Source organism: Mytilus edulis, chromosome 12 (assembly GCF_963676685.1).
Source record: "Mytilus edulis chromosome 12, xbMytEdul2.2, whole genome shotgun sequence".
Classification (NCBI taxonomy): domain Eukaryota; kingdom Metazoa; phylum Mollusca; class Bivalvia; order Mytilida; family Mytilidae; genus Mytilus; species Mytilus edulis.
In genome coordinates, this window is record NC_092355.1 from 81191646 (window position 1) to 81213280 (window position 21635).

At 32.6% G+C, this 21635-nt stretch overlaps 1 protein-coding gene across 1 annotated transcript in view; it reads left to right on the forward strand.

Moving 5' to 3' along the window:
* Window positions 1–21635, forward strand: part of LOC139497250 (intermembrane lipid transfer protein VPS13B-like) — a 102786-nt gene that overhangs the window by 64829 nt on the left and 16322 nt on the right. Inside the window, exons 29-42 of the mRNA XM_071285398.1 lie at window positions 235–425; window positions 1324–1490; window positions 4023–4159; window positions 4685–4795; window positions 5393–5494; window positions 5999–6082; window positions 8313–8390; window positions 9786–9938; window positions 10709–10957; window positions 13080–13160; window positions 14324–14496; window positions 16271–16429; window positions 17185–17428; window positions 20683–20856. Coding sequence (XP_071141499.1) covers window positions 235–425; window positions 1324–1490; window positions 4023–4159; window positions 4685–4795; window positions 5393–5494; window positions 5999–6082; window positions 8313–8390; window positions 9786–9938; window positions 10709–10957; window positions 13080–13160; window positions 14324–14496; window positions 16271–16429; window positions 17185–17428; window positions 20683–20856 — 2103 coding nt within the window. The remainder of the gene's footprint in view (window positions 1–234; window positions 426–1323; window positions 1491–4022; window positions 4160–4684; window positions 4796–5392; window positions 5495–5998; window positions 6083–8312; window positions 8391–9785; window positions 9939–10708; window positions 10958–13079; window positions 13161–14323; window positions 14497–16270; window positions 16430–17184; window positions 17429–20682; window positions 20857–21635) is intronic.

Here is a 21635-nt window from a genome sequence, read left to right on the forward strand (position 1 = left end):
GTTAAACAGATGACAGAGGAGTAAGTACTAGCCTAGAGTTACTTCCCTTGTCAAGTTTACATAAAAACAACTTTATGTATCTGACTCATAAGATACACAAACTCCATTGAAAGTTCCAAATAAAGATAAAGGGGACCAATGTAAAGGCTGATATATATAAATGGAGGGAGGTGTATTGACAAAGTCTCACAATTTTATTTTCAGCTTATAACATCTTTTTAATGTTATTTTTAGATACCATGTTGTCTGCAGTATTATGATCCAGCCACGCACAACTTTGTAAACTACATTGATTTTGAGTTATCTGAAAATGAGGAGACATCATTACTTTTCCCAGAAATCAAGGCTGATAATGCAAGGGACATAACTGTGTCATACCTCTGGAGGGTGGTGGTATATCAAGGATTTATAGAGAACCCTCAACAGTAAGTTTATTGTGGTCCAAGGGACATAACTGTGTCATACCTCTCACAGTCTTGGTTTATTTCTAGACATTAGAATGAATAATGAAGTAGCTACTCTAGCCATCTTACCAATATCTTTTGCTGTACACAGCCATGAGAGGAGCTTTTTGTAACAACTCCAGGTTAATTCCTGTCACATGATCTTCCTGTTCGATTGTTGTTTTTTTTATTCCAGACATAAGAATGATGAAGCTACTTTAGTCATCTTACCGATATCTTTAGCTGCAGCCACGAGAGTAGACTCTTGTTATATCTCTGTCTTACTTCCTTGTTTGTTTTTTTATTCCAGACATAAGAATGATGAAGCTACTTTAGTCATCTTACCGATATCTTTAGCTGCAGCCACGAGAGTAGACTCTTGTTATATCTCTGTCTTACTTCCTTGTTTGTTTTTTTATTCCAGACATAAGAATGATGAAGCTACTTTAGTCATCTTACCGATATCTTTAGCTGCAGCCACGAGAGTAGACTCTTGTTATATCTCTGTCTTACTTCCTTGTTTGTTTTTTTATTCCAGACATAAGAATGATGAAGCTACTTTAGTCATCTTACCGATATCTTTAGCTGCGGCCACGAGAGTAGACTCTTGTTATATCTCTATCTTACTTCCTTGTTTGTTTTTTTATTCCAGACATAAGAATGATGAAGCTACTTTAGTCATCTTACCGATATCTTTAGCTGCGGCCACGAGAGTAGACTCTTGTTATATCTCTATCTTACTTCCTTGTTTGTTTTTTTATTCCAGACATAAGAATGATGAAGCTACTTTAGCCATCTTACCGATATCTTAAGCTGCGGCCACGAGAGTAGACTCTTGTTATATCTCTGTCTTACTTCCTTGTTTGTTTTTTTATTCCAGACATAAGAATGATGAAGCTACTTTAGCCATCTTACCGATATCTTTAGCTGCAGCCATGAGAGTAGACTCTTGTTATATCTCCACGTTAGTTCCAGTCACACAGGTCTGTTTGTCCTGTCCTGTTATAGAAGTCAGACTACAGAATCATCCTCAACACTTGGGACAAGGTATTTATATATTCTAAGTTAAGGTTGTGAACTTGTTATACCTTTATAGTCCAGAATAAATAATTAGTTATTGATAAAACTTGGTTTTGAAAATAAGATTGAAGAGGAATACGAACAGATTGTTTTGTAAAGAAATAATTGTTTTCATCATCTTGTCTGTATTGATAGATATATTGTATTTATCCAGTTTGCTGTAAACTTTGAAGTACATTGGTGTCATCATTGCTTACAGTTTAATTGGTTGATTTTTTGTGGTTGACTTTTGTAATGATAGATGTATCAAGGGGGAGATAATCTGCTAAAAAAAGCATTTCTGTGTTTATACATTGTACTATAAATATTTGTAGGTCCCTTCAGTGCAATGTAGAGCTGCTGCAAGACATTATAAGTCAAGCATCTGTAAATGTCTGTAGTTGTGTGGATTCATTATTATTCATCTGGTACCAATTTTTTTGGATTTCGTGGTTACATGAACCATGAATTCAAATGTTCAACGAATTATAAAGTTTCTATAGGTTTGGCAGCCAGAGATACGAAATCAAATATCCACGAAACTGCAAGTTTTCCTCAATCCTTGAAAATTGATACCCACGAACATAAATAAATCCACAGTATCGTATTTATTTTTATTTTTAGCTCACCTGGCCCGAAGGGCCAAGTGAGCTTTTCTCATCACTTGGCGTCCGGCGTCCGGCGTCCGTCGTCCGTCGTCCGTCGTCCGTCGTCGTCGTCGTCGTTAACTTTTACAAAAATCTTCTCCTCTGAAACTACTAGGCCAAATTGAACCAAACTTGGCCACAATCATCATTGGGGTATCTAGTTTAAAAAATGTGTGGCGTGACCCGGTCAACCAACCAAGATGGCCGCCACGGCTAAAAATAGAACATAGGGGTAAAATGCAGTTTTTGGCTTATAACTCAAAAACCAAAGCATTTAGAGGAAATCTGACATGGAGTAAAAATGTGTATCAGGTCAAGATCTATCTGCCCTGAAATTTTTAGATGAATCGGTCAACCCGTTGTTGGGTTGCTGCCCCTGAATTGGTAATTTTGAGGAAATTTTGCTGTTTTTGGTTATTATCTTGAATATTATTATAGATAGAGATAAACTGTAAACAGCAATAATCTTCGGCAAAGTTAGATTTACAAATAAGTCAACATGACCGAAATGGTCAGTTGACCCCTTTAGGAGTTATTGCCCTTTATAGTCAATTTTTAACCATTTTTCATAAATCTAAGTAATCTTTTACAAAAATCTTCTCCTCTGAAACTACTGGGCCAAATTAATCCAAACTTGGCCACAATCATCTTTGGGGTATCTAGTTTAAAAAATGTGTGGCGTGACCCGGTCAACCAACCAAGATGGCCGCCACGGCTAAAAATAGAACATAGGGGTAAAATGCAGTTTTTGGCTTATAACTCAAAAACCAAAGCATTTAGAGGAAATCTGACACGGGGTAAAAATGTTTATCAGGTCAAGATCTATCTGCCCTGAAATTTTCAGATGAATCGGTCAACCCGTTGTTGGGTTGCTGTCCCTGAATTGGTAATTTTGAGGAAATTTTGCTGTTTTTGGTTATTATCTTGAATATTATTATAGATAGAAATAAACTGTAAACAGCAATAATGTTCATTAAAGTAAGATTTACAAATAGGTCAACATGACCGAAATGGTCAGTTGACCCCTTTAGGAGTTATTGCCCTTTATAGTAAATTTTTAACCATTTTTCGTAAATCTTAGTTATCTTTTACAAAAATCTTCTCCTCTGAAACTACTGGGCCAAATTAATTCAAACTTGGCCACAATCATCTTTGAGGTACCTTGTTTGAAAAATGTGTCCGATGACCTGGCCATCCAACCAAGATGGCCACCACGGCTAAAAATAGAAAGGGGGTAAAGTGTAGTTTTTTGCTTATAACTCGGAAACCAAATCATTTAGAGGAAATCTGACAAGGAGTTAAATTGTTAATCAAGTCAATATATATATGCCCTGAAATATTCAAATGAATTGGACAACCGGTTGTTGGGTTGCTGCCCTCCAATTGGTAATTTTTAAAGAAATTTTGCTGTTTTTGGTTATTATCTTGAATACTATTATAGATATCGATAAACTGTAAACAGCGATAATGTTCATCAAAGTAAGATCTACAAATAAGTCAACATGACCAAAATGGTCAATTGACCCCTTAAGGAGTTATTGCCCTTTATAGTCAATTTTTAACAATTTTCATTAATTTGGTAAATTTATGTAAATTTTTAACAAATATTTTTCTCTGTTACTAATGGGCAAAGTTCATTATAGATTTAATTGTAAGAAGCAAGAAAGTTCAGTAAAGTAAGAACTTCAAACACATCACCATCACCAAAATACAATTTTGTCATGAATCCATTTGTGTCCTTTGTTTAATATACACATAGACCAAGGTGAGCGACACAGGCTCTTTAGAGCCTCTAGTTTTGTTTCTTTTGTGAATTATTTAGTCTAGTGTATATAGTTAAGAAAAAATTATATTTGTTTTCAATGTGTTTCAGATGTACCCGGGAAGTTGAAGCCATTTATGTTTGATGACACATCCATTGTTGACGAAGAGTTTGCTGTTGTAACAATGAAAAACCTGATGATAACAGGCCATCAACTAGTAGGAGATCTGGCTAGAATATGTACACAGGTACTGACCCTTATTTTTACTTCATTGGTTATTAACCTGAACAATTCAGTCCCTCCCCATAATCAATCTTTTCTTATTGTGAGGGTCTGAAATCTTAACAACATATAAAGCTCTTCATGAATCCTAGATTTAGATTTATACCAATAAAATTGAAAATGGAAATGGGGAATGTGTCAAAGAGACAACACCCCGACCATAGAGCAGATTACAACCGAAGGGTACCAAAGGGTCTGCAATACAGTGAGAAACTCCCACACCTGGAAGTGTCCTTCAACTAGCCCCTAAACAAATATGTATACTAGTTCAGTGATAATGGACATACTAAACTCCAAATTATACACAAGAAACTAAACTTAAAAATCATACAAGACGAACAAAGTCCAGAGGCTCCTGACTTAGGACAGGCACAAAAATGTTGCTGGATTAAACATGTTTTTTGAGATCTCAGCACTCCTCCTATACTTCTCGCCAGTGTAGAAAAAACAAACGCACTTTAGCATTGTGTTACATCATTTCTATTTATAGGTCAGCAGTAATGTAGGTTTGAGTGTGGTAGAAATGAAACATTTAACAGTCCACCCGGTGATACCTCTAACTGATGTTTACTGTGACGTCAACTTTCTACAACATCTGAAGGTAAGATAAGAAAACTTTATTTTGATTTGGCATGGTATAGACATACAAGCATAAGCTCTTTAGAGCTTTTCACCTAATATAAAAAACAAACACATACAGACAAAGCATTCATATATATTATCAGTAACACATAACCACACATAAAATGAATGAAAGCAATCAAAATCATTTAGCACTATAAGCAACTAAAAAGTAAATGAAAATTTAGAATCTATGAGAACAAATTTAAAAAAAAAAGGTAAATTGAGGAGATTTGTAGTAGTTTAGCAACTTATTATATGTATGCTACTGTATATATATACACTTATTATATGTATGCTACTGTATATATATACCAGTGATATTTAAAATGAGGAATATCAGTAGTGTAAACAATCATTACACACGCAAGGAAACAAAAAAAGTTAAGTAAGAGTGTTTTTTTATAATACATGTCAACCCTCCTGTTTTTTGGAAGTTTAAGTCGTATTTTATATCACATTGTAGTTACATTTAAAGCAGCTATACCTTTTCCAAATGTGAACAAGATAGTTATACCATTTTTAATCTGTTCATCAAAATGTAACATAAGCTATAAATATGTTTTCCCCTTTTCAGCCACCAGCCTTAGAGAGTAACTTTAATGTTGGACCTTTGTCACTAAGTGTAGGACAGGGGAATGTTCATACCATTCACTGTGCTGTCAACTCATTTTCCCAGGTATGGTACTTAAGTTGGACAAATATTTTGTAAATGCAAATCTTCAGGCTGCAAAGTTAACTGAGAATATTTGTTTGAGACCTTATTTATACACCTTATCGCTATTCCCGGCTGACCCAAGAATCTGTTCCTCTTGAACTATTGACGTCATACATCAATAACTTTTCCGTTGTGGCATCAGATGCTTTGTATTATTATGTCAAATTTTACAGGAACCTGTGTGATGGCCAGTAATGGCAGACAAAAAGCGATATTAAAGGTATATTTCAGTTCTTACTTTGTTCCTAATTTATTGAGCAAGAGATATGCATCTCATTTGTACACAAGATTTAATGAAATACATTATTAATTACAGAGTTTACTTAGTTAAAGGTTTCCACCAATCAGAACCACTGAAAAGTTTGATAATTAGAATATTTTAAAATCAGGGACAGTTTTTTGGGGGTGGGGAAATTGTAGAAATAACTTATATTATTTGCTTTAAGCAATTTATTATATTTTCAGATAACTAAGCCTAGTGAAGATAGAATGGTTTACAGCCAGTATGTTATTTGTAATGATACAAGTCACACAGTCAGGTTTGGTCAGGTAATCCATCTTGAATTAAGTCATATACTGGTAATTTAATAAACTTGTCTGCTAGACAAAGTTTTTGTGAGATGATGCGGCCCTGAAGATTTCACTATATTTCCCCTTCTCTACATTTACTGTTGTTGCCATTATCTGATACTATGTGTCTCTGATTCATCATTATATATTGTATTATGTTATCTGATACTATGTGTCTCTGATTCATCATTATATATTGTATTATGTTATCTGATACTATGTGTCTCTGATTCATCATTATATATTGTATTATGTTATCTGATACTATGTGTCTCTGATTCATCATTATATATTGTATTATGTTATCTGGTTTAAATCAGGTAATAATATCAGATTATTACATGGCATTTTTCATATCGCATGTATTATCAGCCCTAGGTTCAATATCAGACCAAGAGCCGCATGGCTCGAGGGCTGATATTGACCGAGGGCTGATAATACATGCGATATGAAAAATGACATGTTATGATCTTTTTATCATATGCTTCAACAGTAGAAAAAAATAACAGATTCATATATTGATCCTTCTACGTGGTTCCCGAAAAGAAGTTGAAAGACCCAAAATTTGATACATTCAATATGAAATCTTTCCATCATATGCCTCAACAGAGAAAAAAACAACAGATTTTAATATAAACGAATCGACAAAAAAATAATTCAACAATATACATAATGAACATTGTTTGGAAAGTCAACTTTTTTAAAGTAACTTTCTAAATTATGTTTCAGAAAAACTTAAAAAATGCATTTATTTAATATTTTTTTTAAATTAAATTAAATTTAATTATTTTACACAATATACTTTCCAGTATTCAAATAATTGTTTTGTACACTACTTTGTAATGTTTTTCACTGAAAACGTAGCATTGAGGTGTATTTTCCGGAATTTGCCGAGTATCACCGGAATGCCATGTGATAACGTTACGGAAAGGCATGTGATAACAATCGAAGCATGTGATAAACTTTTCATATCAGCCCGCTAAGCACCAATTCGAAAAATATGGAAAATACTTTAATTTAATGCTATTATCATACGGTAAAAATCATATGTTATTTAGTCTAAGTATATGATAACTGTTTATATTTTATAGCTTAAATACCCATAAATATTAATTTAAAATTAAATTGCAGAATTACATAAACCTTTTATTATTTGACCTTTACATGCTTGCAAATAATGCAAAGCACGAAAACTATAGATCATTGAGTATCTGTCAGATTAAAACTATAGATCCTTGAGTATCGGTCAGATTAAAACTATAGATCCTTGAGTATCGGTCAGATTAAAACTATAGATCCTTGAGTATCGGTCAGATTAAAACTATAGATCCTTGAGTATCGGTCAGATTAAAACTATAGATCCTTGAGTATCGGTCAGATTAAAACTATAGATCCTTGAGTATCGGTCAGGTTAAAACTATAGATCCTTGAGTATCGGTCAGGTTAAAACTATAGATCCTTGAGTATCGGTCAGGTTAAAACTATAGATCCTTGAGTATCGGTCAGATTAAAACTATAGATCCTTGAGTATCGGTCAGATTAAAACTATAGATCCTTGAGTATCGGTCAGATTAAAACTATAGATCCTTGAGTATCGGTCAGATTAAAACTATAGATCATTGAGTATCGGTCAGATTAAAACTATAGATCCTTGAGTATCGGTCAGATTAAAACTATAGATCCTTGAGTATCGGTCAGATTAAAACTATAGATCCTTGAGTATCTGTCAGATTAAAACTATAGATCATTGAGTATCGGTCAGATTAAAACTATAGATCCTTGAGTATCTGTCAGATTAAAACTATAGATCCTTGAGTATCTGTCAGATTAAAACTATAGATCCTTGAGTATCTGTCAGATTAAAACTATAGATCCTTGAGTATCTGTCAGATTAAAACTATAGATCATTGAGTATCTGTCAGATTAAAACTATAGATCATTGAGTATCTGTCAGATTAAAACTATAGATCATTGAGTATCTGTCAGATTAAAACTATAGATCCTTGAGTATCTGTCAGATTAAAACTATAGATCCTTGAGTATCTGTCAGATTAAAACTATAGATCATTGAGTATCGGTCAGATTTATAGATGATGGTTATCTACAATTTTAATTTAGAAACAAACAAACTTGCTAACGATTGTGAATAACTATTTTATAATTATTTTAAGAACAGACTTATAATAATGACCTTGAATTTCAATTGAAGGTTGGCACAGAAGAAAATATTCTGCTACATTCCAGACAGATGAACTGCTATAGTTGGAGATCTCAGAAAACTAAACAGGTATGATATAAAATAACAGGTAACACATCACAAACATAAGACATTGTTATTTAAAAGTTAACTGCTGTAAGATTTGCAAATGGCACACCATGATTTATTATATTTGGTGTGAAAACAGTGAAACTATAAGACTTTAAGATAGTGTAGTTTCTGTAAAGGAATTTAAAATGTGATTGTAGTAACAAGTCAAGTTTAAGTTTTGTTCAGCCTCGCTTATTTTTGCGGGAATTATAGGCTTTGGACTATGAGAAATTGTTGAAAATGACAGTTATATGGAATTTTTTCTAAACACCTTAAGAGATTAGGCTGATTTTCAGTATGTGAGTTAACCATGATGAGTTACAGGTCAAGTTTAAGTTTCGTTCCGCTCCGCTAATTTTTCCAACTATCAGAACCACTGAAAAGTTTGAAAATTAGAAAAAATCTAAAATCGGGGACACAGTTTTAGGGGGTGGGGGGAAATTGTAGAAATAAAGTATATTATTTGCTTAAAGCAATTTATAATATTTTCAGATAACTAGAGTGGGGTGCTCATTTTCACCACATCTTTCCATGTTTTCTACAGTTTATGTTCTGACAGGTCTAAATGTTTTTGAAGTATACTGATATTTCTATATGAAGATAACTTCAAATACAAAATATACTTAAGCTTGAAAACCGGTTTGTTTTAAGAAAATCATCTGAAAAGTTAGATTAAAGGGTGTTTGAAATTTCCGGATGTTTTGTCAATGGGGGACACATATTCGCCGTTTTTACACATCTATTTAAAACCAAATAACCGCAGCTTTTAACAATTTTTATCAAATCAATTGCATTATAGATGAATAGCAGACATTTCAAAGGTATAAAGAATTCAAAATTAGGGCATTCAGTCAAATATTTACTTAGAAATACTTCTTTGAAATCTTGTTTTTTATTCAGGAAATTGTCCGAAAATCGTTGTCCGTTTTTCGGTCATTTTCGGTAGGAGCCGCAATTTTGTCTCAGTTTAAAAAAATATTATATTTGTTATAAAAATATAATTTACGGGTACATTTCTTCCATTTCAGCCATCCTTTGAAGTTTTTACACCTCAAAATCCTTAAACGGCGAAATTGTGTCCCCGGCGAAAATGAGCACCCCACTCTAGATTGTAGTAATCTTGGTGACTAATCTCTACATATGTGTTTGCTATGATCTTTGTGACTTAGAGTTACACATGGGTTTTGAGAGCTACACATATGTTTGTTAGTATATTTGACTAAGTGCTGCACATGTGTTTGTTATAATTCTGTGACTAAGAGCTATACATCTGTTTGTAGTTATCGGTGTGACTATAAATTTATTGTTCTGTTATCTTTGTTATAAATAGCTACACATGTCATGATGTATTTGTAGTAACTAATTTTATTTTAGGAGCTACACATGTGTTTGGATGGTAAGATATGGAAATGGTGTGAAGCGTTTGACCTAGATACTATTGGTACAGTTGTCAGAGTAGTAAAAACTATAGACAGACGGTATACAGTTCTAATTCAGATAAAACAAATCTCTAACTCACAGAAACAGGTAATACTATAGACCTAGAGACCATTGTTTAATGGGAGATAACTCAAACTGTCTTAGTGATCAGTAACCAGATTTCCTAGTGATATAGAATAAGAATACTTTATTAATCCAATTATGGACCCTTGCAGGTTTTAAATTTCATACAATGATTACAATGATTTGTGTTATAACAATGAAATAATAAAATAAAATACCTCACAATAGAACACTGAACAGTTATTGCATGCACATGGAAGAGAATTATATACATGTATATGACAGGTGATTCACATTGAAATAATGTTTTTATGGCCTCACCAAAAAGTCTTTTTAGACTCTCTTTCATATTTTGTATTTGGTCTCTTGTGGAGAGTTGTCTCATTGGCAATTATATCACATCTTTTTTTTATATAATTTTTTGTTGTTGAAAATAAACAGTTATACAGTTTTTTTTTCTCTAAATGCCTTCACAAATTGAGCTGGTTTTTCGTATGTGTGTCTACAATGATGAGTTACAGAGTTAAAGCTCTGTTGATTTTTTACCAAATTGAGGTGTTGGACTTGAGAAAAAAAATCTTGAAACAGATAAACAGAATTGAAAGAGAGCTATTCTGTTTGCAACTGCCTTTGGTTGGAAGATAACTAACAGTCTAATTTCTTAGAATGTATATGACTAGCATTAGTCAATATTGGAAAGTTATAAACAAAATGGACAAGCTCTTTTCACTTTTTGGATCATAATGAGGTTTTCATAACTTTGAAATGATGCCCGAGTGTACTTTATTTTACAGATTATAATAAAAGGACAGTTTTTATTGGCCAACAGACTATCATGTGACCTAGATATAGAAATGCACTCACCATCATTAGAGTCAGGAAAAGTTGCAGATGTATTGCCAGGGGCAACAGCTTCCCACACATATGTCCTTGAACTTGATGATAACATAATGATGAAGGTCAGAAGGAAAGGGAAGACTTTATCCTGGTCAAAGGACATACTGATCTCCAAAGATAAAGTTCCCTCCAGTCAAATGATTTATGTAAGTTTTTAGTAGAGAAGTTTTTGTTTTTTATGTTCTTGTTCAATTAAAATCACATCTAAATTAACTGATTATATATCAAGGTCCCGAAAGAAAAGTCCACCTCATTCAGTAATAAACTTTTGCAAACTTTTAAAATAACCTTATACAATGAAACCTGGGTAAACCGAACCCTGATAAAACCGAATTTCAGTTTAAACCGAACAATTTTCAAAGTCCCACACAATTTCCCTATCAATTAAAGTTAATCTAACCTGAAATAACCGAACCCTGTCAACACAGAATTTCGAAAGCTTTTTGAAGGCTCGTTAGTAAATATGTATTTAAATATTACCTGTCAAAATCGATCGATAGCAATCAAAACAAAAACGTTTTTTTAATTGTTTGCGTGATTTAAATAAACATACACAGGATGACAGAGTATCCCCGAGGGTATTTGAGGTTAAATTAATTGGTGAGTTGTTATTACAAATTAATTAGCATGTTTGTGTCCATGTTTTCAGTGACAAACAATTTTCTTGTAAAGAAATGTTAAACTTGTCAATTACCCCCATCGCCGATAAAGACAAGAAAGGAACTATCCATTAGATCAATTAAATGCACCTTAGAGGCCCTATATATATATAATTCAGATGCTCCTAGAGACTTCCGTTAGCTATTTAGCAACGATAAAGTCCGAGAATAAACTGGACCTCTGCTGTTGTTTCACTCTTATCTTGTGGCGAAGTATCAATCAGCGGGTGGCCAGTTTAGTGCGAGAACTCGTGTGTACAATGACGATCTCGATTCAACTACTGTTCGTCATTTGACAGTGACTGGGAATCTAAATTGGTTAGTGAATTAACAGCTGAGAAAATAATTATAAAAGCAAAATCGCTCCATGCCGGATATTATTAAAGGATTTATAGTTTCTAAACGACGAGCGTGATTGACAAGTTGGCGTTTTATTTATAAACAAAAATGAAGCAATACGTGTATCTTCATCCCCTGATATTTTTACATTTTCATCTAAATCAACATGAAAAAAAAATGTTGTTTGTTGTGTCACCTAGCTATTATCCCTTGTCAGTAAGTGCGAAAATTATTTTGGTGTCGACTTCCGTTTACCTCTACAATCCGAACACCTTTGAAAACCGAACAAAACTCAAAGTCCTGTGGGTGTTCGGTTTGGACAGGTTTCACTGTATCAGGTTGAAAGATTTATTCTGTTGTTAATAGAGATTATATATTTGTAAGGTTGACCTAATTAGGTATATTCTAACAATTACTAGTACCAAGTTAGGAATAGGAATCTTCAATGGGAAATTTAAGTGAGTGGTTTATTTTTATGCAGATTTCATGATTAACAGTAAATTGCAAAAATATCTTCTGGCAGACATTTGATTCTAACAGAATTTCAGAATCCAGGCCAAGAAAACTGGAAAATAAAATGTAGGAGATGATGCTTAGATCCAATAAATGTAAATTGAAACTCTGAGAAAATGAAATATTAAAAACAACATTTGAAATTACCACATAGTAATTGTTTTAATGGTTGACTGGTTTCACCATCAGGTTTGTCATCTTCAGGACACACTTTGTTATTATAGTAATGTCTTTCAGGTACCATGTGTACAGGAGTCTTACATTCATGTGTGGTGTCATGTTATTATTGTAATGTCTTTCAGGTACCATGTGTACAGGAGTCTTACATTCATGTGTGGTGTCATGTTATTATTGTAATGTCTTTCAGGTACCATGTGTACAGGAGTCTTACATTCATGTGTGGTGTCATGTTATTATTGTTATGTTTTTCAGATACCATGTGTACAGGAGTCTTACATTCATGTGTGGTGTCATGTTATTATTGTAATGTCTTTCAGGTACCATGTGTACAGGAGTCTTACATTCATGTGTGGTGTCATGTTATTATTGTAATGTCTTTCAGATACCATGTGTACAGGAGTCTTACATTCATGTGTGGTGTCATGTTATTATTGTAATGTCTTTCAGGTACCATGTGTACAGGAGTCTTACATTCATGTGTGGTGTCATGTTATTATTGTTATGTTTTTCAGATACCATGTGTACAGGAGTCTTACATTCATGTGTGGTGTCATGTTATTATTGTAATGTCTTTCAGATACCATGTGTACAGGAGTCTTACATTCATGTGTGGTGTCATGTATATGAACAGATTACCAAAGGAGCATCCAGATTATTGGTAAACATATACATATTATATTTTAGGGTTTTCCCTCCTGAAAACTGATTTTTTATTCCACTTTATGTTAACAAACAATATTTAAATAACCACTGCCTTATTTTATCATTTAATTGTAACTTATTTTACATTTTCCTATGGCAAACATTTATTTGCATCTTTTTTTGCCTTGATGGATATAAAAAAGAAGATGTGGTATGATTGCCAATGAGACAACTGACACAGAAATTAACAACTATAGGTTACCGTACGGCCTTCAACAATGAGCAAAGCCCATACCGCATAGTAAGCTATAAAAGGCCGTGATAAGACAATGTAAAACAATTCAAAAGAGAAAACTGACGGCCTTATTTCTATAAAAAAAAAAATGAACGAAAACAAATATGTTGCACATAAACAAACGACAACCACTGAATTACAGACTGGGGACAGGCACATACATAAATAATGTGGCGGGGTTAAATATGTTAGTGGAGTATAGAAGAAAGACTTAACTCACCTGTTTCCTTCGGGTGCATCAACACTTAAAGGGGAACTACTTACTGTTGATTCAATTATTGTTGTGTGTGTTATTTGTACTGAAATAATAAAGCTCTTTAGACATTGTTTGTGACTAATGAATGAATGAATCCACATTATATACAGTACTTTTGATAATAAGAAAGAAAGAACGAGTCCGAAAATGTTAATTACTAAAATTATATCATGTTATAAACTTTACAATATTTTTATTTTTTTTTATAAATTAGACCGTTAGTTTTCCTGTTTGAATGGCTTTACACTAGTAATTTTTGGGCCCTTTATAGCTTGTTGTTCAGTGTGGGCCAAGGCTCTGTGTTAAAGGCCGTACATTGACCTATAATGGTTTAATTTTATAAATTGTTATTTGGATGGAGAGTTGTCTCATTTGCACTCCTACCACATCTTCCTATATCTATTTAAATTTTCAAGATTTAAGAATTTTTTTTTTAAAAAGTATTATAATTGACAGAACAGCATGATAGTGTTGGGGGCCTTATATAGCTGGCTTTCTTGTGTGAATTTTGTTCAATGTTAAAGGCTATGCAGTGACCTATAGTTTTGACATCATTTGATTGGTCTTTGATGGAGAGTTGTCTCAGTGGCAATCGTACCACTTTATTATTATATTATATGATCCATAGGTGATGTTTTGTCCTCTGTATGTCCTGAGATCACACTTGCCCTGTTCTCTGTTTGTTTCCATGGCGATACCAAACCTTGGGAAGAAAAAGGAAGTGGAAATGGCTGGCAAAGGGAGATCACTACAGCTAGAACTATTGGGTGATGCTAAATATGATCTGAGTTTTAAATTGAGGTATTGAATATGATTATTATGCTACAACTTTGAAATATAACATAGAAGTTGAATCTGAATGAATCATATGGTAATGTCCTAATGTATTTCTGAAACAAGACACAACAATTCCATTTTATGTAGAAAATCCAACAAAACATAGTTAAGGATGTTCGCTGCTCAGTTTCAAAATAAATAACTTTTCACAAAACTAGTATGTATTGATAGGGAATACATTGAGGAATAAAAAAAGCAAAAAATATATACGGGTCAATGTGCTTGTTTTCGAGATATTAGCCAAAATTTAATTTTGGATGTTAAGCATCTTCTGATTGGCTGACATTATTTTGTTATCAGCCCATAGACATAATTTAGTCATGTGACCGTGACGTCATCAACGTTTTTTAATTGTTTTCAACGGTTTAAAATGGAATTTGGAATTGAATTATAAGAAATGACTGTAATATTTTTTCTGTCTGTTCGAAATAACATAAAAAATGTGGTGCACACTGTGAAATAACCCGCTATGCGCTCTATTCAGTGTGCACCAATTTTTTGTTGTTATTTCTTCATAGACAGAAAAAATATTACAGTCATTCCTTAATTGGAATTTTGGCGGGAAAATATTCTCTCTTGATTTTTCATAGCTTTATCATTGACCAGTTAAAGTTCTCAAATACTGTTAAAAAATAAATAAAATTTTATAAGACTTTTACAAATGACTTATAATTATACATGTAAAAGATTTATAAAAAGAAAAATGGGGGTTTATGGGGAATTTTTTTTTTTGCATTCAAATAGATAAAACCAGAGGATTCCGAAAATCTGTAAAAAATTCCAAAACATGACAAGCATACATCCTTAAAGCAGTCTGTTAAATAATGCTTTCTATGTAAATACTACACAGAAAAGGATTAATTATGACTGTTTGCCAATTCTTTTAAAATTACAAGTAACATTGAAGAAGAATAAGTTGATGGTTTTTTAAAATATATTTATCAAAATTATAAAAAGTAAAGTAGGGGTTAATAGGCAAAATATTTGTTTGAATTACATGGATATAACTAGAGGATTCCATATACCTAACAAAAACTGAAAAACAAGAGGATTCAATATACCTGACAAAAACTAGAGGATTCCAAATACCTGACAAAAACTAGAGGATTCCAAATACCTGACAAAAACTAGAGGATTCCAAATACCTGACAAAAACTTCATATACCTGACAAAAACTAGAGGATTCCAAATACCTGACAAAAACTGGAGGATTCCAAATACCTGACAAAAACTAGAGGATTCCAAATACCTGACAAAAACTAGAGGATTCCATATACCTGACAAAAACTGGAGGATTCCAAATACCTGACAAAAACTGGAGGATTCCAAATACCTGACAAAAACTAGAGGATTCCAAATACCTGACAAAAACTGGAGGATTCCAAATACCTGACAAAAACTGGAGGATTCCAAATACCTGACAAAAACTGGAGGATTCCAAATACCTGACAAAAACTGGAGGATTCCAAATACCTGACAAAAACTAGAGGATTCCAAATACCTGACAAAAACTGGAGGATTCCAAATACCTGACAAAAACTAGAGGATTCCAAATACCTGACAAAAACTCAAAAACAAGACGAGCAAACATCCTTATAAACCTTTTAAGAATGATTTATTTTAGAGATCATATTGAGGCAAATTGGTGCAGTACTGACCTTGACCACAATTTAAGATCTCATGTAATAACCTTGACCTCTCTTTATAATCTTTTAAGGATGAATATTTTCTATTTCAGGTCAGATACTGACAAAGTTGACCCTGCATTGACCTTGACCCCTGAGCTTATTAACCAGGTTGAGAGGAAAGAAACTAAAAAATGTGATTTTGATAAGATGTTGGCTGTGATGAATGACCAGTGGTCAGATAAATGGCCATACACAGGATACTCTATTAGGTAAGTTGACAGTGATTGACCAGGAATTACAATGGTCACCATACAGATTTGTATACATATAGTAGTAAGTAACAAGGTTAGGTTTGAACATTAATGTCCATTGGTCAGTTAAATGGTCAGACACCAAATATTCCATATACCATAGAATATTAAAAGTTATATCAGACCATGAAAGTCCAGTGGTCAGTTAAATGGTCAGACACCAAACATTCCATCTACCATATAGTATCAAGTTTTCAGACCATGAGTGACTAGTGGCCACATACATTTCCTTAGGCAATATTGTTGTGTTTTGTGAATATTTTAACTCATTGTTTGATTGTGTTAATGTCAACATGGCTGATGTTTCATTTTAAATTGTTTAGGTATTTCAAAAAAGTATTTAATTGAGTCATTCTACTGTAGATCCATTTATTTTCGTGGGTTAAGGAAAAGTAACATGTTCGTGGATATTTAATTTCGTGGTTTTGCTGAAGTTTGCATACAAGACTTAAGAAAATTTGGTATTTGTTGAACTTTTAATTTCATGGTTCACTGGTTCCCACGAAATCCACGAAAATTGGTATCCAACGAATAATAATGAATCCACAGTATATCTATTTAGTTTGAACTCAAAAAAGAAAAACTACCAATAATTGTCCCTCCTTACAATTAAGTACCATCCGTTCTGTTAGGTATATGTTTAAGTGTGTGTTTATTCTGTACATTATGATCACTTACTGACTTATAAAACTCATGTGTATTCTACTTCACAGTGATGAAAGTCAGTTACAGAAACAGCCAGCTAGTGAATTAAGTGACCTTGACCTATCATTACCTAGTATTGACCTGAGTTTGACCTTGACAGAGTTTTGGCCTGGATGTAGTACTTTGCTTATTGATGTGTGTCCATGGTGTCTATTGACCAATCACAGCACATTAGATCTAGTATTTATAGATTCTAGTAAAGAAACATGGCCACTTCCTCAAGGAAAGACATTTAGTCCTCCTAAACTACAGGTAATTTATTATTGCAAATTTTGGGTTAACAATTTATTTACAATACAGACTTGATTTTTTTTCTAACCACAAAGTCAAATATAAAAATAAAATCTGTAATCTATGAAAATTGATACCTTCAAAAGAAAATGAATCCATAGTATTTTAAAAATAATTACTGCAGAAGATTAAAAAAAACCATCTTGAGATGTTCAGACACTATATTATCATTAGAAACTGACGTAATCTTTAAAATTTATTTTCAATTGGATAGTAAATAGATGAAAGAAGATGTGGTATGAGTGCAAAAGAGACAGTTCTCCATCCATGTCACAATTTGTTCAACACCAGGGATGATTCCACTATATAGTTTAGGGCCGCTTAACGGCCCTTAAATCTGACAGCGGCCCCAAAAAAATGTACATGAAAATGAATTCTCAATTCAGGAAAATAAAATAAAAATCGATATTTCCGGAAAAGTTTCTGTCACCGATTTTAAAGGCAACTATAATTTTTCATAGTTTGTTGTCAAAACGTTTTAAAATCCGGATAAGAATGCTGTTCACGATCGAATTTTATTAACAATGATTTAATTATGTCAACATGTGGCAAACAATTTTATCAGCCGAATTCAACTGATTAATATGTAACAGGAGTATTCGATCTTGTAAAGGCAGATCGCCCAGCAGGTTGATAAAAATGGGTGTCAAAGCACACCTCGGCAGAGAGAAAATTCAAATTTTGATATAACATATTGATGGATAAAGATTAATTGGCGCCGATCTCGTAAAAGCAGATCGCCCAGCAGAGCAGGTTATATAATGTGATGAAAACTTGTTTTGTAAAAGAAATTATTTCCTCAAAAGACAAAAGTTTGAGCGTTTTTTGAAAATAATGTTGATTAAAGACCATTCATGAAATACGATGTCATCATTATGGAACTATTTCAAAAGTTTTGGTTCAATGCTTGAAATATCTTATCAATTAAGTATATGAACTTTTGTAATTGCTTTTCTGAATTCGACAAATGACTAGTTCAATTTGAAATCCATTTGAATCAAGGTAAATTTATAGAGATGACCTGCTGTTGAAAAAATACCCGATGAATGATTTTTTTCAGTGGTTTATGTTAGCTGAAATATATGTTTTTGTAATAGGCCTAGGTAACGATAGCTAAGATGATAGACTAGTGCATTATCTTCAATGATATTCATGTAATAACAGTAACCCATCCAGAATTATTGAAAATGTTACAACTTACATGAACATCAGTGTACAGGTTAAACTTAATAATATACATTTTCCGTTTTTACAGGAAAATAATGTTATTTCATCTTAGATTTTATGCTTAAAAAATTCCCAATTAGAATAAAAATTCCCAATTTGATGTTCAAGGGACCCATTTGAAAACACCTGGAATCATCCCTGAACACAGAGCCTTGGCTCACACCGAATAAATGACAAGTATAAAACCTTTATAACGAGAAAACAAAGGTATAATCTATATAAAAAACAAGAAAAGAAAAACACTTATGAACCACATAAACAAACAACCACTGAACAACAGGCTCCTGATTAAGGTCAGGTGCAGTAATTCTATAATGTGTATACAATAGATCTCATTTGATTTATTTATGTTTTAAACATTAACATAACTACCTAGAAACACAGGTAAAGCACAAGAAAACATTTTGTTTATATATTTGAATGTTTTAATTGTAAATGTTAATTGTGTAAAGTTTTTTGTCTGTTCATTCATTTCTTAAGTTTTCCTTTTTTTGCGCCCATTGATTCATGTTGAATGGTGTAAATGTCCACCACTTGAATAAGATGACATTGACATCATTTTACACATGTATTTCTTGTTTTAAAAAAAAAACCATCAATTGGAAAATTAATTATTTTTTTAATTTTGACTTAACAAGAATACTTTAAAAACAAAAGATTTTCATCCTTTATCCCATTACAGACATCCTTTAGTATTGGTATAGTTATAAATGGTAATCTCCACCAAGGAGGTGAGATAGGTCTATTTATAAGTTGTTTCTATATACATTACAGTCATCCTTTAGTATTGGTATAGTTATAAATGGTAATCTCCATCAAGGAGGTGAGATAGGTCTATTTATAAGTTGTTTCTATGTATTACAGTTATCCTTTAGTATTGGTATAGTTATAAATGGTAATCTCCATCAAGGAGGTGAGATAGGTCTATTTATAAGTTGTTTCTATGTATTACAGTCATCCTTTAGTATTGGTATAGTTATAAATGGTAATCTCCATCAAGGAGGTGAGATATGTCTATTTATAAGTTGTTTCTATATACATTACAGTCATCCTTTAGTATTGGTATAGTTATAAATGGTAATCTCCTTCAAGGAGGTGAGATAGGTCTATTTATAAGTTGTTTCTATGTATTACAGTCATCCTTTAGTATTGGTATAGTTATAAATGGTAATCTCCATCAAGGAGGTGAGATAGGTCTATTTATAAGTTGTTTCTATGTACATTGTATTACAGTCATCCTTTAGTATTGGTATAGTTATAAATGGTAATCTCCATCAAGGAGGTGAGATAGGTCTATTTATAAGTTGTTTCTATGTATTACAGTCATCCTTTAGTATTGGTATAGTTATAAATGGTAATCTCCATCAAGGAGGTGAGATAGGTCTATTTATAAGTTGTTTCTATGTATTACAGTCATCCTTTAGTATTGGTATAGTTATAAATGGTAATCTCCATCAAGGAGGTGAGATAGGTCTATTTATAAGTTGTTTCTATGTATTACAGTCATCCTTTACTATTGGTATAGTTATAAATGGTAATCTCCATCGAGGAGAAGAGATAGGTCTATTTATAAGTTGTTTCTATGTATTACAGTCATCCTTTAGTATTGGTATAGTTATAAATGGTAATCTCCATCAAGGATTTAACTTCGCGATATTTTTCTACTCGCGAAAATTATTTGGTTTACAGTATTTATAAGTTGTTTCTATGTATTACAGTCATCCTTTAGTATTGGTATAGTTATAAATGGTAATCTCCATCAAGGAGGTGAGATAGGTCTATTTATAAGTTGTTTCTATGTATTACAGTCATCCTTTAGTATTGGTATAGTTATAAATGGTAATCTCCATCGAGGAGGTGAGATAGGTCTATTTATAAGTCGTTTCTATGTATTACAGTCATCCTTTAGTATTGGTATAGTTTTAAATGGTAATCTCCATCAAGGAGGTGAGATAGGTCTATTTATAAGTTGTTTCTATGTATTACAGTCATCCTTTAGTATTGGTATAGTTATAAATGGTAATCTCCATCAAGGAGGTGAGATATGTATATCTGAGGAGGCTGTAGCAGACCAGAGGTATAGACAGGATCTAGGTAAAACCCTGTACAAAGATGGGTATGCTCAGACACAGATATTGGTGACATCACATCAAAACATGCATGTAAGTTAATAACCAGAGGTATAGACAGGACCTAGGTAAAACCATGTACATAGATGGGTATGCTCAAACACAGATATTGATGACATCACAGCAAAACATGCACGTAAGTCAATAACCTTTCCTGGGCCATTAATAGCTTGCTATATATATAGCTATGTAAGTAAGTAATTTTATTGAAATAAAGTCCAGATATTGAACTATCATTAAATGAAGATATACATACATGTGTTTACACAATTGAACAAAATTATCAGACAACAATACAGTGAACACAACAATTAACAATGATTCCACATCGGAGTTCATGATGATGTAATTTATTTATTCTTAGTTATTTCAAAGAATTTACAGGTTATCTCTCTTATTACACAACAATGAAAATACTTTAATTCAGTAAAATGTATGTCTACAGTGAATGATTGGTACATCTTGTTTATATGAATGTGAGACAGTAGTACTTGATAACTCCTCATGTTTATTATTGCAGGTTTGTGTTACTTAACATCAAACATAAGGGGTTTGCTGAAATGTTCCTTAATTGAGACGTATCAGATAGATTTTATGTTAAACTATTTTATTAATTATTTTTGTGTTTTTGGAAATGTATTTTGCATTTGCAATCATTTTGTTGATATCCTGAAATGTTCTGTCCATAAGAATACTCATAGAAAAATAAATGTTCTTTTAAAGTCTGTGGGTATTTTTTAAAGAAAAAAGAAAATGAGACTTTTTACCTGTAAAACAAATGTAAACTCCTGAGCTTCCTATACAGGTTTGAA